Source organism: Pygocentrus nattereri, chromosome 1 (genome assembly GCF_015220715.1).
Source record: "Pygocentrus nattereri isolate fPygNat1 chromosome 1, fPygNat1.pri, whole genome shotgun sequence".
Taxonomy (NCBI): Eukaryota; Metazoa; Chordata; class Actinopteri; order Characiformes; family Serrasalmidae; genus Pygocentrus; species Pygocentrus nattereri.
The window spans coordinates 15,211,358-15,228,146 of NC_051211.1; the positions used below are offsets into that span (position 1 = coordinate 15,211,358).

The window sequence follows — 16,789 nt, forward strand, 5'->3', positions numbered from 1 at the left end:
CTCACAAACAGCCAAACAAGTTACATAATAAATTACATTCTGTTTAGACAGGTTCCAGTCTGCTCTTCTGACTGTTTTCCATTTTTTCGTATGTCAAAGAAACATGACAAAAACAAACACAAACATGGGATGGACTGAAAAGTTATCATCTCCCCTTTAACACAATTATGAAATCATTCATATAAACTGCAACAGGCTGTTGCTATTGTAGGTGATCATGGTGACCTAGAAGGGTTACGCACACTTGATTCAACTTCCCTGTTTAATGTGTTGTTAGAGCAAGTTAAAAAGCGCAGGGCAGGTTTACTAAAAGAGGCGCTCATTACTGACAGCCTACTGACACTTTGCGCTGGTGGGTGTGTCCAATTTAACAGGTTATCTACTGGCAACTTCCTTGCAAATGAACACAGTCACAACTTTGCAATTAACATATTACCAGTGTCTGCCCTGCGATGGACTGGCGACCTGTCCAGGGTGTATCCTGCCTTCCGCCCGAAGACGGCTGGGATAGGCTCCAGCACCCCCCCACGCGACCCTGATGGAGAAGCAGCTTAGAAAATGGATGGATGGATGGATATTACCAGTGCAATATAAACACTGTTCAGTTCATAATTGCTTCTTTTTTTTTCCTTTTTTGTTTAACTCTCCCTCTTTTACCCTGTTCTTCAATTGTCAAGACCCCCACAGGACTACCACAGAGCAGGAATTATCTGGGTGGTGGATCATTCTCAGCACTGCAGTGACACTGGCATGGTGGTGGTGTGTTAGTGTGCGTGCTGTGCTGGTCTGAGTGGATCAGATCCAGCAGTTCTGACACCTTAGTGTCACTGCAGGGCTTAGAATAGTCCAACAACCGAAAACATCCAGCCAACAGTGCCCTGTGACCACTGATGAAGGACTATAGTAAGACCAACACAAACTGTGCAGCAGCAGATGACTATATCTACAAGGTAGACCAGCAAGGTAGGAGTGTCTAATAGAGTGGACAGTGAGTGGGCGCAGTGTTTAAAAACTGCAGCGGCACTGTTGTGTCTGATCCACTCGTACCAACACAGCACACACTAACACACCACCACCACGTCAGTGTCACTGCAGTGCTGAGAATGAACCACCATCCAAACAGTAGTACCTGCTCTGTGGTGGTCCAGTGGGAGTCCTGACCATTGAAGAACAGGGTGTCACCCTCGTCTTCCCAGTGTCGTATTTAAGCCCCGTGTTCGCCCTTTGTTTTCGCTGGTCTTTGTTTGATGTATGTTTGTTGGATGTTTTGTTATTGCGGCCTCTGTCTTGTACTTCAGTATGTGTTTTTTTTGTTTGTTTTTTGTATGAACCTGGACTGTCATAACCACGACCCTGGATTTGCCCTCAATAAAAGTGGCTTATCTCAGCATGTGCGTCCGCCTCCTCGCTCCGTGTTACACAGGATAAATGGGGGTTAACAAAGTATGTAGAGAAGCGGTCTGTACTTGTAGAACTACAAAGTGCACCTATATTGTAAGTGCAGCTGGTAAAATGGACAAAGAGTGTAGAAACAAGGAGGGGGTTTTTGATTTTGTGCTTGGTTGCTGTGCATCATTGAGGAAAAATATGGACATACAGCACAATACTGAGAAAAGAACTAATTATCTCCTCCCAGTATTTTGCCTTTTGAGAGGGAAATTCTCATAAACGGATTTGCTATTAAGCAAAAGCACAAAACAGCAGCGATCACCTCTTTGATTTCATTATGGGCAATAAAGAGCTGTTGCGTGTATATAGTAAATCATGACAATCACATTTAAACCACAATTTGTGGCAGCACAAAACGTTAGTAGATCCGTCCTTATATGTCAAAAAAAAAGACATGAGAGTGTGTTAAAGCTAGTAAAACACAGTGTGTCCAAACCTTAATCCCCAGGAAAAAAGGCAGAGGGAAATCCCTCCAGCTAAGAGAGAAAATATGAGAGGAAATTTCCTCATGCTGTCGAACAGCAGCACTGCTACAAGTGGCATTTCTAGCCGCAGGACAGAGCGGAGAAGACTCTAACACACACTTATTTATTCATTTATTCATATAGCTCCCTGTGTGAGTGTGTCACAGTGGCTGACAATTTATGAGTTAAGGAGAAGACCTTCACTATGGGGGGTGTGTGAGTGTGGGTGGGTGTGTAACAAAGAGTGAGAGAAAGAGAGAGAAAGAGTGATGGAATTTGAGTGTGAGCATATGCGTCTGCTTAATGGCGGACTGCAGAGCCATCAATCTTACAGAAAACATGCAACATTAACCTGGCCCGCAACACACACACACAAACACACACACACACACACTTGGAAGAGGAGGTTGGAAAAATGTAGAATAGATCAGCATCTTTCTTATAAAAGCACTTCACCGGCAAAGCAATATTCTCCCTATATTGACCAACATGTACAATGTACGTTCTTTGGAGTTGTTATTATTAGTATACAAACAATTTGTATACTAATACCCCTATACGGGAAATTTCAACTTTATGTTAGCCTGACAAAGCTGTTTCTATGAAATCCCAGGTGGTTGCCAAGGTGTTGCTAGGTCATCGCTAAAGTCTTGGCTACGCTGAACAGATTACGGAAAGACTGGTCATCTCACACTAACTGACTGGTTTTTGCAGATGTTTTTGGGTGGATGAAATATTGCGGATTAAATGCTAAACGATAAGGGATCACACACTAATCAACTTTTAAGATGTTGCTGAACTAAACAGAGCTCATGAAACTCAAGAGAACTCGCACATTCTCCTGTTACTGGGAGAACCAAATAAACAAATGTGTAGCAGCTCACTGCTACTTTTGTTTTCTCTGCAGTTTGCACAGACACAGTCGAGAAGCAGCAGATTAACATGTTAAAGTGAGGCTAATGGATTAAAAATGTCATCAGTGTGGTATTTTGTCAGTTTTCATTGATTTATCGAAGAATCCATTCAGATCAAGTTTTGATCAGTTTATACTATTAGATTGCGCCCGAAAATCAAACGTCTGATTAACTCCAACTGGTCTTAAACGCAATTAAGAGGCCAAAAATCTGAGTCTGTACCCCTCACACACTACTCAGTTTTCTCTCCAACTGTCAACTTCAACGGACCCAAAAATCTGAAGACTAGGGCCAATGAGCACAGACTCTGCTGGACTGAGAATCACAGCTAAAATTGGGGTAAAACTGGTGTAATGTAACCCAAGCTTAAGGTGTCCCAGGGGGTTGTTAATAAGTTGCTAGGCCTTTGTTATGGAATCCCAGGTGGTTGGCTAAGGTGCTGACTGACCATTGCTACGTTATCCCAGATGGTTGCTATGTAATTTGCTAGGTAATTGCAATGGCATCCCAGGAAGTCGCCTAAGGTTTTGCTAGGCCCTTGCTTTGTTAACCCAGATGGGTGTTAGGTGTTGTTAGGCTGTTGCTATTGTATCCCAGGTGGTTGCTAATATGTTAATGTGTTTCAAGTTTTTCAACAGTCCTCCACTCATTTTAGATGGGAAAAAAATCATGTTTGAACAGACACAGAAGGGGTGGCACACTACTAGCGTTCTGTGTCTCTTAGCATGGTTAGCTAACCAGGTTGAGAAAACCATGCTGAGTATGGTTTCGTAAGCATTCCATGTTTTATACAGTGCTTTTAGAATATTTAACGATCTAAAATGAAATGAAAACCAGGTAAAAACATAACAGACCTGTCTAAGCACTTTAACATTTCACGTATAAATTCAGTTTTTTTCACTACACCATAAACCCTTAAACTAACACTCAGAAAAATGCTAATGATAATAAAAGGTCAGTACTTCATAAATTGTAGGTTAGTGACTTCCTAATCTAGCCAGACTTGCTATTTAACTAATTTAGCTACACACTTTGGAGCAGAGGTGTTCCATATATTGTGTGCATTTTGATGGGCATACATGGTAATACAGTGAAGAATCGTCTCAATCCACATTGTTTAATCCACATCTTACACCCCTTCTCGTGTCTCCATGTAGAAAATGGGTTTAAATTCCAGCACCCCCCCCCCCCAACTAATTCTATTAGTGCAGAATAATAGAATTTAGGGTAATAATATGGAGAAGATTGAGCAGTGAAACTGTGAACATAATTCTTTTTCATGCACACACATTTAAACACATAGGTGTGACTGACCTGGCCAGATGGGAGTCTCCATGTAAAGCCAGACGCTCCGGTGAAAAGGACGTCACTGCTACCACACACACGCGCAAACATACACACACTGCTCACAGGCCTGTAAAACACACACACATAGAAAACACAGAAAGTGTTAATTACAGAGAAGGTACATTGCACTCCAAATAAACCAACAAGCAAACACACACACACAGTCATACACACACTACTTTATGGGTAATGCTTTCTTTTAATGTCCTTTAAGTTGTAGGTATAACAAAGTATAAATGAGCTACGAAATCCAATGCCCTAGGCAATTACTTTGGGGAAACGATGGTAGGTTCTGGGAAAATTTTACTAAATTACACTGAAATGTCCAACAGGTTCTAGACATTAACTGGGTAAGTGAGGGATTCAGTCTCCAGTGACAGTCAGTCACTGCTATGTATAAATAAATAATTATTTTTTTGTAAAATTATGATAGAAATGAGAGTAGAATAACCACAGAAATTGGACGTGGGGATGGTGTAACAGCAGAAATAGAGGATAAGTAACAATGGAAATGGAGGGAGTGTAAACAATGGAAAATGGGGTAGTGCAAGAACAGAAATGGGGCAGTGTAACAACAGAAATGGGGTAGTATAACAATGGAAATGTGGTATTGTAACAATAGAAATGGGGTGGTGCAACAATGGAAATGGGGTAGCATAACAACAGACATGGGGTTACTATAACAATGGACATCCGGTTACTATAACGATGCAAAATGGAGTTTGTAACAGTGCAAATGGGTATAGCCCACTGATGCATATAGCAGTGGTGTATTTTACCATAGATTTTTATCAATCACCTATTTCTATCAGCCAGTTGGATAGCCATCACTATTTATTGATCTTTAAAGTGAGGGACCAAAAACTGGATTTTGTAAGGGGAGCAGGGTCACATAGCCCATTTCCAGTACAAACTATGCCTATGTAAACACACACACACACACACACACACACACACACAGGATCTGTTATTGAAAAAGTTGCACTTAGCATTTCATACTTCAATGCAAAGTGTAAACATATCAACTGGATCACTGCATCTTTATACAATCCTATGGGTCCATAAGTGTGCATGTGTGCTCACTTCTGCTGAGCTATATGGTTGCTATGTTGGCTTGGACCCAAAATCTTTTGTGTGTGTGTGTGTGTGTGTGTGTGTGTGTGTGTGTGTGTGTGTGTGTGTGTGTGTAAGCTATAAATTGCTTATGGCTTGGCATAGATCTCCAGAATCCCATGCACCTCTGTGTGTGGGGGGATAAGGAGGGGGGACTGCTGTTTATGAGTGTTTGGATATTTGGCACACACCCGTGTTTCCACTGTGTGTGTGTGTGTGTGTGTGTGTGTGTGTGTGTGTGTGTCTCCGAGTGTATTGATTACCTCCTCATGGACAACACCCCCCTCACCCCCCCAAACCCTAATGGTGCGTGCACTGGGAGCATTGAGGATCACGGCCAAAACAATTTGTCATTTATCAAAAGTAATTAAAAACTACTGCTTCTCTCTGCTTGATTGGGACCTGACTAATTGCTGAGAGGATGAGATGAGAATAAAGGAGTGTATGACACAAAGGAGACCCACAGCCATCAAGGGCTGCCACAAAGAAGTGGCATAAAACATTGCTTTAAAGTGACAGTTGGTTGGAAAAAGACAAATGTACAGTTTTCCCCCATAGCCCAAATGTAGCCAATCAGCTAAAACACTTTTGAATGGTCCTTTTTTGGTTTTGCAATGGAGTAATGAGTCTCGCATAGACAACAAGTAATGGCAACTTAAACCCCATTAGCATCAGTATTAGCACTGCGCAAACTACATGCATACATCTTCACACTTTTACCTCAAATCATGTGGAGTTGTTAAGTAATCTGACGCACTGCTGTCTATAATGATGAACAAAAATATTCACCCAAGAGCAGTTCTGTGGTCAGACACTGACCACTGATAAAGAGTTTGAAGATGGCTGTGCATCTACAAACTAACAACCTGTGCATGAACAGATGGGTTTCAGTCTCTAACTCTCCACCAGCACGGCAGAGCTACAAAGTCAGGGTTTCTAATAACGTGAACAGGGAGTGTTCACACACACACACACACACACACGCACATTTTTTATAAGGCGCTTATACTCCTGGGCCATGGGGGTGCTGGAGCCTATCCCAGTACTCAGTGGGTGGAGGGCAGGAAACACCCTGCAAAATGTTTTGACAAATAGGCTAAAACCAGAGAAAATAAGAAAATAAGAGAGAGAGAGAGAGAGAGAGAGAGAGAGAGAGAGAGAGAGAGAGAGAAAAAGGAAAAAAAAAATGAGAGAAAGAAAAAGAGTGATATATGAAAGAGAGAATGGTGAAAGAAAAAGTAAGGTGAGACAGGAAGAGAAAAATAAAAAGGTAAAGGAGGAAGATAAAGACAGAGAGAATGTAAGAATAAGGCAGAAAATAAAGAGAAAAAAAATGAAAAAAAGAGCAAATAATATATAAAGGTAAAACGAGAAACAAAAGTGACAAAGAGAAAAAGAGGGCGAGAAAGAAATAGAAAATGACTGAGAAAGAAAAACAAGGGATAAAGGGAGAGGAAAAAGAAAGGTGAAGGGGTGAAAGAGAGAAAACAAAGGCAAGAAAAAGCAAGAGAGAAAAAGATGGAGAAAACAGAGACGGAGAAAGAGGGAGAGAATAAAGACAATGAGACAGTAACTGAAAGCACTAAACAGAGAATAAGAAGAAAACAAACAAACAAACAAACAAAGAAAAAAAACCAAAAAAGGGAGAGGACTAAAAAGAAAGGTTAAAGGGTGAGAGTGAGGAAAGAATTAGACAGAAAAAAGCAAGCAAAAGAAATACAGCAAGAAAGAGAGAAAGATGGAGAAATCAGATGGAAAGAAAAAACAGAAAGAATAAAAGAAAAAGCAAATTATGAAGTAATAAAAAACGAAAAAGGGCAAGAGAGGAAGAAACTGAAAGAGAAAAGAAAGAGAAAGAAAAGGGTGAGAGAGGGAAACAGAGAGAGTTGCGAGAGAGAGAGACAGACAGTAAAAGATAGAGGGAGAAAAAGGAGGGTGTGAGAGGAAGAAAGAAAGAGTGACAGAGAGAGAGAAAATGATAGAAGGAGATAAAACAAGGGCGTTTTCTTTTTCTGGCAGAGTATAAAGTACATGAGCTGCTGTGTCGAACCCGCAGGGCGACTGTACCGCTCATAACCACACACACACCAGCCTAAAGCCACAAACCTCAAATACAAACTTCCCTTCTCTCAGTTCTCTAACACACTCCACACCAGCTATACAGACGCACCCCAGACACTGATTGTGAATTCTCATATACAAGCGTGTCTGAGGTCATGATCAGAGCTTATAAAGGTGAAAGCTGTCCACGCGTATGTGTGCCTGTGTGTCCTAAAGGGACTCTTGCTCTCGCTGCCTTCCTCAGATATCCCTCATTCACAGCCCTTAATCCTTAATGTCCCTTATTAATCATCCCATTCATTATTTTAATAGCTGTCATTTTTCTCTCCCCAAACTGATGATTTATGTGCGTTAAGCAGTGTGTCAGCTCGTGAGAGAAAGATTTATCGCAATGTTTGCACCAGGTAGCCTGCAACCATCTTTCATTACACACCGACAAGCTATTAAAATACACGGGTGATTAAAGTACTGCAAACTGCTCGGACACAAACACACACACACAAACACAAGCAGAACAGGTGAACATGCAAAAGTTTACACTCTAACTCAAGCATGTACAGACACCATGTAAATACACACAACCAGCCCAGCGTCAGGTGTTCAGTGAGAGGGGCGATGTGTGCTTTATTTGGATGGTCCACCGTAGTTTTTTTGTAGATGATCTCTGTTTCATAGATATACTATATTACCAAAAGTATTCACTGACCCGTCCAAATCACTGAATTCAGGTATTCCAGTCACTTCAATGGCCACAGATGTATAAAAGTACCTAGGCATGCAGACTGCTTCTACAAACATTAGTGAAAGAACGGGTCACTCTGGGGAGCTCAGTGAATTCCAGCGTGGTACCGTGATAGGATGCCACCAGTACATACACGTCCAGTCGTGAAATTTCCTCACTACTAAATATTCCACAGGCAACTGTCAGTGGTATTATAACAAAGTGAAAGCAATTGGGAATGACAGCAACTCAGCCACAAAGTGGTAGGCCACATAAAATGACAGAGGGGTTAGCAGACGCTGAGGCACATAGTGTGCAGAGGTCACCAACATTATGTAGAGTCAATCACTACAGACCTTCAAACTTTATGTGGCCTTTAGATTAGCTCAAGATTAGTGTGTAGAGAGCTTCATGGAATGAGTTTCCAAGGCAATGCGGTTTCCAAGGCAGGCAAGTGCAATGTAAAGCGTTGAATGCAGTGGTGTAAAGCGCCGCCACTGGACCCTAGAACAGTGGAGACATGTTCGCTGGAGTGACGAATCACGCTTCTCTATCTAGCAATCCGATGGACGAGTCTGGGTTTGGCGGTTGCCAGGAGAACGGTACTTGTCTGACTGCATTATGCCAAGTGTAAAGTTTGGTGGAGGGAGAATTATGGTGTGGGGTTGTTTTTCAGGAGTTGGGCTCGACCCTTTAGTTCCAGTGAAGGGAACTGCTTCAGCACCAAGAGATCTTGGATAATTTCATCCTCCCAACTTTGTGGGAACAGTTTGGGGATGGCAACCTGTTCCATCCTGACTGTGCACCAGTGCACAAAGCAAGGTCATGGATGAGCGAGTTTGGTGTGGAAGAACTTGACTGGCCTGCACAGAGTCCTGACCTCAACCTAACAGAACACCTTTGGGATGAATTAGAGCAGAGGCTGCAAGCCAGGCCTTCTCGTCCAATTTCTTGTGTCTGACCTCACAAATGCGCTTCAGGAAGAATGGTCAAAAATTCCCATAAACACACTAAACCTTGTGCAAAGCCTTCCCAGGAGAGTTGAAGCTGTTATAGCTGCAAAGGGTGGACAGACATCATATTAAAGCTCATGGATTAAGAACGAGATGTCACTCAAGCTCATATGTGTGTGAAGGCAGACGAGCGAATACTTTTGGGAATATAGTGTAGTTTTAAGTAACATTTAACTAAATATCTATTAAATGCAACTGAACTTGAACTTCAGTGTGTAAAATTCTTAACCTTAACACTAAACTTAACACTTAATCCTTAACACTAAACCTAGCCCTAACCTCAAGGCAGTGCCCCACTAAATGACCCCCTGATGCCAGGTGAATCTTATAGTAGCTGGCTTTTAGCAGCGGTTGGGTCATTTTTGAAAGTGAGGCTAGGAGATTGCTGTTAACAGACAGGCAGGTTAAAATGAACGAAAATCAGTCTAGAACTAAAACTGCATTTATTTAGCCAGTCTGGCTGTCAATAGAAAGGTACACAGTAGGAATATGAAGCTAAAACATCCCAAAAGATGCCTATTCAGAAAGACATATTATAGCAGTGATGAAATGTATAAACATTTACCATTGTTTGTGTTGCATTTATCTTGTAAACTTTTATTTATGAAATTATCCAGTTTTTCCTAACACATGTAAATAATTTGCTTATAGCATAGCTAATTTTTCAGTAGCTATTTATCATTAGCTTGTATGTGCTTTGCGTTTTCCTTTTCTACTATATCACTGTGTGCAAACGCTGCCATATTCCACTTAACCCAAACCGTAAATATTATGTCAGCAACTAAAAGATCAGCTATATCCTTTTTAATTTCTCTAATACATCTCCCTGTGTAAAGCAGACAAATGCCCCCCCCCCCCAAAAAAAAGTGTTTGTGTTTGCCAAATTGAAGACATCTGGTCCCCACAAAGAGCTAAATGCACGGCCACACTCACATGCACTGATGTGTACGGCATCATATCCAACACTGACTAACATGCGCAGATTGACATGTACAGCCAAACTTTGCGAGTCCCAAAAGCTGCAGCAACGTCCCACAGGCTTTATAACATTATTGAGATGTTGTTGCATCAGGTCAGCCACGGCCTGTGACTCAGTTACCCACAGGACCAGCTACATCAGGCTGAACAACAACGTACAAGATGGAATAAAATCAGTCTGCTCTAAAAATAGGGTCTCACTTCCATTTCACTGTTGGCTCAAGCCAGAGACTGAGACTTATTACCAGACCGAAGGAGGTTACACAGACACTATCATTTACTAGTTAAGAACCTTCCCACAAAGTTTAGCACTGCCATCCAGAAGTTTAGGATTACTGTGTAAAAGTACAGAATCAGCATTTAAAGTTTAGAATAACTGTTGAAAGATTAAATCATCATTTAAAAGTTAAGAATCATTACTTCATTCATTATTTAAAAGATGAGATTCACTGTTCAAACGCTTAGAATGACAGTTCAAACGCACTGAATCACCGCTCAAGAGCGTAGAATCACAGCTTAAAAGTTTAGAATCTTTTTTCAAAAGTTCAGAATCATCAGTTAAAGTTTCAAATCGTCGGTTAAAGTTTCGAATCCTTTTTCAAATGTTTAGAAACACTGGGTCTCATTCACTAATTTCTTAAGAAGAAATTTCTTCTTAAAAACAATTTCCGTAGTTTTCACAGAGATTCTGACATTCGATGTCTTCTTATTTCTGATTTGCTCATTGCTGTACAGCTCCGTGCAATCCTCACCCTCAGATGCTGCTGCTGCCGCATATTCATAAACTAATCAAATTAACCCCTGCCCACCTGTTTTTCCTGTTCTATAATGAGATCTTCAACGTTTGCTCTCCGGTGTCGACCAGAGGAGGATGGGTTCCCCTTCTGAGTCTTGGTTCCTCTCAAGGTTTCTTTCTCTTGCTCTTAGGGTGTTTTTCCTTGCCACTGTCGCCACTGGCTTGCTCATGGGGGGCTTGGACCCAGATTTTCTCTTTTCTTTTTCTTTCTGTCATACTGATTGTTCTGCAAAGCTGCTTTGTGACAGCACCTGTTGTAATAAGCGCTATATAAATAAACTCTGCTTGCTTGCTTGGTAACAACAGAATCTACACACACTCAAAAGCACAATGAGCAATTCTCCACATAGCATTCTGCTCTACTGCATTGTCGGCTGAAGCCACACAGCAAGGCTTATAACCATACACGTTTACACCAATCAGCCATAACATTAAAACCTTCCCTCTTCATGTTCAAACACACTTTTCTACAGAGATTCTACACTCTTTGTCCATTTTATCAGCTCCACTTACTATATAGGTGCACTTTATAGTTCTACAATACAGACTGTAGTCCATCTGTTTCTCTGATACTTTGTTAGCTCCCTTTTACCCTGTTCTTCAGTGGTCTCACTTCAGGTCTTTGGTGCAGATATACTTGTTTGTGAACTGACAAAATATACATGTAGTCCAATTTAAAGAAAAAGAAAAAGGACTGCATTCTTAATGTTAAAGCAGCAGCAGGGGGAGGTTTAATTAACGTTAAAGCTAACACAGGAACTAGTCAGAGTAATATAAAATGCGGAAGAACACTGACTTTTACACAAATATTAACTTAAGAGTACAAAGAATGTCATGAGTATGAATGCATTAACATTTAACTTTACTTTTTTTATCTTTATGTTTTAATCTCGAATGTGAACACTGCACAGTCCCTTTTAATTGGATTTATCAAGCTAAGCTAACTGTCAACAGCTAGGAGAGGTTAGCTAGTTAGCTAACTAAAGCACCTTGAATTGAATAACTGATTTTAACACCGGTCTGTAACGTTATTTATTATTATTTAGACGTCATATTAAAATGTTCTTAAGCTAATACAGTAAGGAAGATAAAGTTTAGCTTACCTTACAGTCAGAAGTTTGCTTGTTAGCAGTTCTGCCACTGAGCTCTGAATGCAGTTTTCCTTCATGGGTTAATACAGAACTTTTCCAGCTTTAGGAATGAAATAAAATCAACACCATCTTCAAGATGATCACGTCGGCGAGTGTCAGGCATTATATGTTCCTCAGTAACGCCTTTCCACTATTTTGTAGTCTAAATTCTGACTAATTCGCTGCCACTGCCCTTCATAATTCCAGGTTTGTATAGGGTTCTGCAGCGGTTGAGGGAGGGTGGGACTTTAAGAGACTTTTTGATTGTGATTGGCTGAGAGACGTGTCAATCATAATTTAGCAAATGGTCAGTTGTAAACGGTATGAAGCTCAATAAACTGACATTTCAGTAAAGACTATTTTCTCATTTTCTCGTGTTTCATTGGTTGCAGGAATTACATGCTTTGATTTTAAATATATTTTATTTAATTACTTTATTATTCATTTATTTTTAGTTTTACAGCAAAAGTTTGAATACACCTGGTCAAATAACATGTTCATTTTCTAAGTGGAAAAAATTAATGCACCCTCCAAAGGGAACATGAATATATATGTAAAAAAAATGAAACATGCCATTTTCTACAAATTTTGGTGCCCGATTTCCATTTACTGGGGAAAAAAAACTTTTGCACAGGCCACGTTATGTTATATTTTTTCCTCAATAGGTATTGCGTATTAAAATGTGCAGAAGTTTGCCCTGGAGGATGTGTTAACTTATTTTCACTTAGAAAATCAACAGTACGTCATTTGACCAGGGGTGCCCAAACTTTTGCACATGACTGCATGTTATTTATTTTTTACTTTTATTTAAAACTTTGCAGACTTTAAGGCTTTTTCTCTCTGTGGCAAGGTTTGTGAGTGTTTTTATCTCTATCAACTCATTTGGCTGTCACACACAACACATAAAGCACACATATAAACACCCTCCTCCACGCACACACACACGCACACACACACACACACACACACACATACACACACACACACACACACACACACACACACACACACACACTCTTAAAGCATCTTCCCAGCTGTGAGGAATTTCTCTCTTGCTGTAAGTGATTAAAAATACATGCTGCCAGAAATCGTGGTGTGACAACAAGCTCTTTCAAATTCTTCTTGAACTTAAGAAATGTTCCAGACTACTGACTTCAAAAGGCCAAATTAAAAATTTAAACTATTATCTAAGATTCTCTGAATGTTATTCAAGGTTAGCTTCTTTATATAACACACCCATGTTCTCCTTATATAATATTCTTACACCCTGAAACAATAATTAGGACAAAGAATACAAATGAAGATGGATAAATATCCCCCTTTTCTGAAACAAAGTTCAGCTCTGTTTTAATAACTTCCTGCTGACTAATCACGAGTAAATACCCCAGAAAGGCAAATGTGGAACTCTAAAGTAAAAGTCTTGCAAATGGTTTGGTTTGAAGTAAATGTTGTATAATACAGTTTGGAGGAATGTTATAAATCAAACCAGCCATTAGGGGTGTACTTTGTTTACTTCTGGTGCCGGTCCCAAGCCCGGATAAATGGTGAGGGTTGCATCAGGAAGGGCATCCGGTGTAAAACTTGTGCCAAAACTATCATAAGGATCACAAATATGATTGCCATACCGGATCGGTCGAGGCCCGGGTTAACAACGACCGCCTCCGGTGCTGTTGACCAGCAGGGTGCCGGTGGAAATTGGACTACTGTATTTCGAAGACCATCAAAGAGGAGAGGAGGAAGGCAGGTTAGAAGGCAGCAAGAGAGAAGGAAAGGCAGGAGTGTGGAGGTTAGAGTACGGACTCTGAACATAGGGACAATGAATGGTAAAGGCAGAGAGCTTGCAGACATGATGGAGAGAAGGAAGGTAGATATTTTGTGTGTCCAGGAGACCAGATGGAAAGGAAGCAAGGCCAGGAACACTGGAGGTGGATTCAAACTGTTCTATCATGGTGTAGAGAGGAAGAGAAGTGGAGTAGGGATAATCCTAAAGGAGCAGCTTGTGAAAAGTGTTGTGGATGTAAAGAGAGTGTCAAACAGGATCATGAGCCTGAAGTTGGAGGTTGATGGTGTGATTTTGAATGTGGTCAGTTCATATGCACCACAGGTTGGTTGTCAGTTAGAGGAGAAAGAGGAATTTTGGAGTGAGATGGATGAAGTGGAAGATGGTGTCCCTATAGAGGAGAGATTAGTGATTGGTGCAGACTTCAATGGAGATGTTGGTGAAGGGAACAGAGGGGATGAAGAGGTGCTGGGTATGTATGATGTGAAAGACAGAAATGCGAAAGGTCAGATGGTTGTAGATTTTGCAAAGAGAATGGAAATGGCTGTGGTGAACACGTATTTTCAGAAGAGGGAAGAACACAGGGTGACATACAAGAGTGGAGGGAGGTGCACACAGGTGGATTATATCCTTAGCAGGAGATGCCACCTAAAGGAGATTGGAGATTGTAAAGTGGTGCCAGGGAAAAGTGTAGCAAGGCAGCATAGGGTGGTTGTCTGTAGAATGAGATTAGAAACAAAGAAGAGGAAGAGAGTGAAGACAGAGCCAAAGATTAGATGGTGGAAGCTGAAGGAGGAGAATGGTTGCAGGCAGTTCAGGGAAAAATTGCAACAGGCCCTTGGGGGCAGTGAGGAGCTACCTGAGGACTAGGAAAATACAGCTAAGGTGGTGAGAGAAACTGGCAAGAATGTGTTGGCTGTTTCGTCTGGTCAGAGGAAAGAAGACAAGGAAAGTTGGTGGTGGAATGAGGAAGTTCAGGAGAGTATTCAGAAGAAGAAGGCAGCTAAGAAAAAGTGGGATAACCAGAGAGATGAAGGAAGTAGGCAGGAGTACTGTGAGGCTAGTCGCATAGCGAACAGAATGGTGGCAAAGGCAAAGGCTCAGGTCTATGATGAGCTGTATGAGAGGCTAGACAGTAAAGAAGGAGTAAAGGACTTGTATCGTTTGGCTAAACAGAGAGATAGAGCTGGAAAGGATGTATAGCAGGTTAGGCTGATAAAGGATAGAAAGGGAAATGTACTAGTGAGTGAACAGAGAGTGTTGAGTAGATGGAAGGAGTACTTTGAAGAACTAATGAATGAGGAAAACGAGAGAGAGAGGAGGACAACTGGGGGAGAGATAGTGGATCAGGAAGTGCAGAGAATTAATAAGGTAGAAGTGAGGGCAGCTTTGAAAAGGATGAAGAATGGCAAGGCCGTTGGTCCAGATGACATACCTTTGGAGGTATGGAGATGTTTAGGAGAGAAGGCAGTGGACTTTTTAACCAGGTTGTTTAACAAAATCCTGGAGAGTGAGAGGATGCCTGATGAGTGGAGAAGCAGTGTACTGGTCCCCATTTTTAAGAACAAGGGTGATGTGCAGAGCTGCAGTAACTACAGAGGTATAAAGTTGATGAGCCACACCATGAAGGTATGGGAAAGAGTTGTTGAAGCAAGGCTAAGGCAGGAGGTTCAGATCAGTGAGCAGCAGTTTGGTTTCATGCCCAGAAAGAGTGCCACAGATGCAATGTATTGAGAGTGTTGGTAGAGAAGTACAGAGAAGGTCAGAAAGAGCTACATTGTGTCTTTGTGAATCTAGAGAAGGCATATGATAGTGTGCCAAAACAGGAATTGTGGTACTGTATGAGGAAGTCAGGTCTTAGCCGAAAAGTATGTTAGGGTGGTGCAGGACATGTATGAGGATAGTGAGACAGTGGTGAGGTGTGCAGTTGGAGTGACAAATGGTTTCAAGGTGAAGGTAGGGTTACATCAGGGATCAGCTTTGAGCCCCTTCTTGTTTGCAATGGTGATGGAAAGGTTGACAGATGAGGTCAGGCAGGAGGCTCTATGGACCACGATGTTTGCAGATGACATTGTAATCTGTGGTGAGAGTAGAGAGCAGGTGGAAGAGAATCTGGAGAGGTGGAGGTTTGCACTGGAGAGGAGAGGAATGAAGGTCAGTAGAGATAAGACGGAATACATGTGTGTGAATGAGAGGGAGGCAGGTGGAAAGGTGAAGATGCAAGGAGTAGAGGTCGTAAAGGTGGATAACTTAAAATATCTTGGGTCAACCATCCAGAGCAATGGACAGTGTATTAAAGAGGTGAAGAAGAGGGTGCAGGCAGGATGGAGTGGGTGGAGACGGGTGTCAGGGCTGACGTGTGACAGAAGGATAGCAGCAAGAGTGAAAGAAAAGGTTTACAAGACAGTAGTGCGTCCTGCTATGATGTATGCAGACTGTGGCTCTGTCTAAAAGACAGGAGGCTGAGCTGGAGGTGGCGGAGATGAAGATGCTGAGATTTTCGTTGGGAGTGACAAGGATGGACAAGATTAGAAATGAGCAGATCAGAGGGACAGTGAAGGTGGAGCAGTTTGGAGATAAAGCCAGAGAGGCCAGGTTGAGATGGTTTGGACATGTGTTGAGGAGGAATAGTGGATATATTGGTCAAAGAATGTTGGAGATGGAGCTGCCGGGTAGAAGGAGAAGAGGTAGACCTCAGAGAAGGTTTATGGATGTAGTGAAGGTGGACATGGAGATGGTTAGTGTAAAAGTAGAGGAGGCAGTGGATAGGGCAAGATGGAGGCAGATGATCCGCTGTGGCGACCCCTAAAGGGAGCAGCCGAAAGAAGAAGAAGAAGAAGAAGACGAAGAAGAAGAAGAGGAGGAATGTTATAAATCAGAAAACATCAGTACATATTTATTCTGACTTGATATAATAGCTATATTTTTACATTAAGACATAGATAGATAGATAGATAGATAGATAGATAGACAGACATCTGATTAACATCAAGCAGAAAGAAAATACTAGCTTATGCTCATCC

General features: G+C 41.5%; 1 protein-coding gene across 5 annotated transcripts in view; it reads right to left on the bottom strand.

The window, feature by feature from the left end:
* The window catches only part of LOC108433502 (RNA binding protein fox-1 homolog 3-like), a 387,157-nt gene that overhangs the window by 309,114 nt on the left and 61,254 nt on the right, over window positions 1–16,789 (bottom strand). For all 5 annotated transcript variants that reach the window (XM_037539782.1, XM_037539797.1, XM_017708120.2 and 2 more), the window contains exon 2: window positions 4,142–4,241. In XM_037539782.1, coding sequence (XP_037395679.1) covers window positions 4,142–4,163 — 22 coding nt within the window. In that variant the 5' untranslated portion in view covers window positions 4,164–4,241. The remainder of the gene's footprint in view (window positions 1–4,141; window positions 4,242–16,789) is intronic.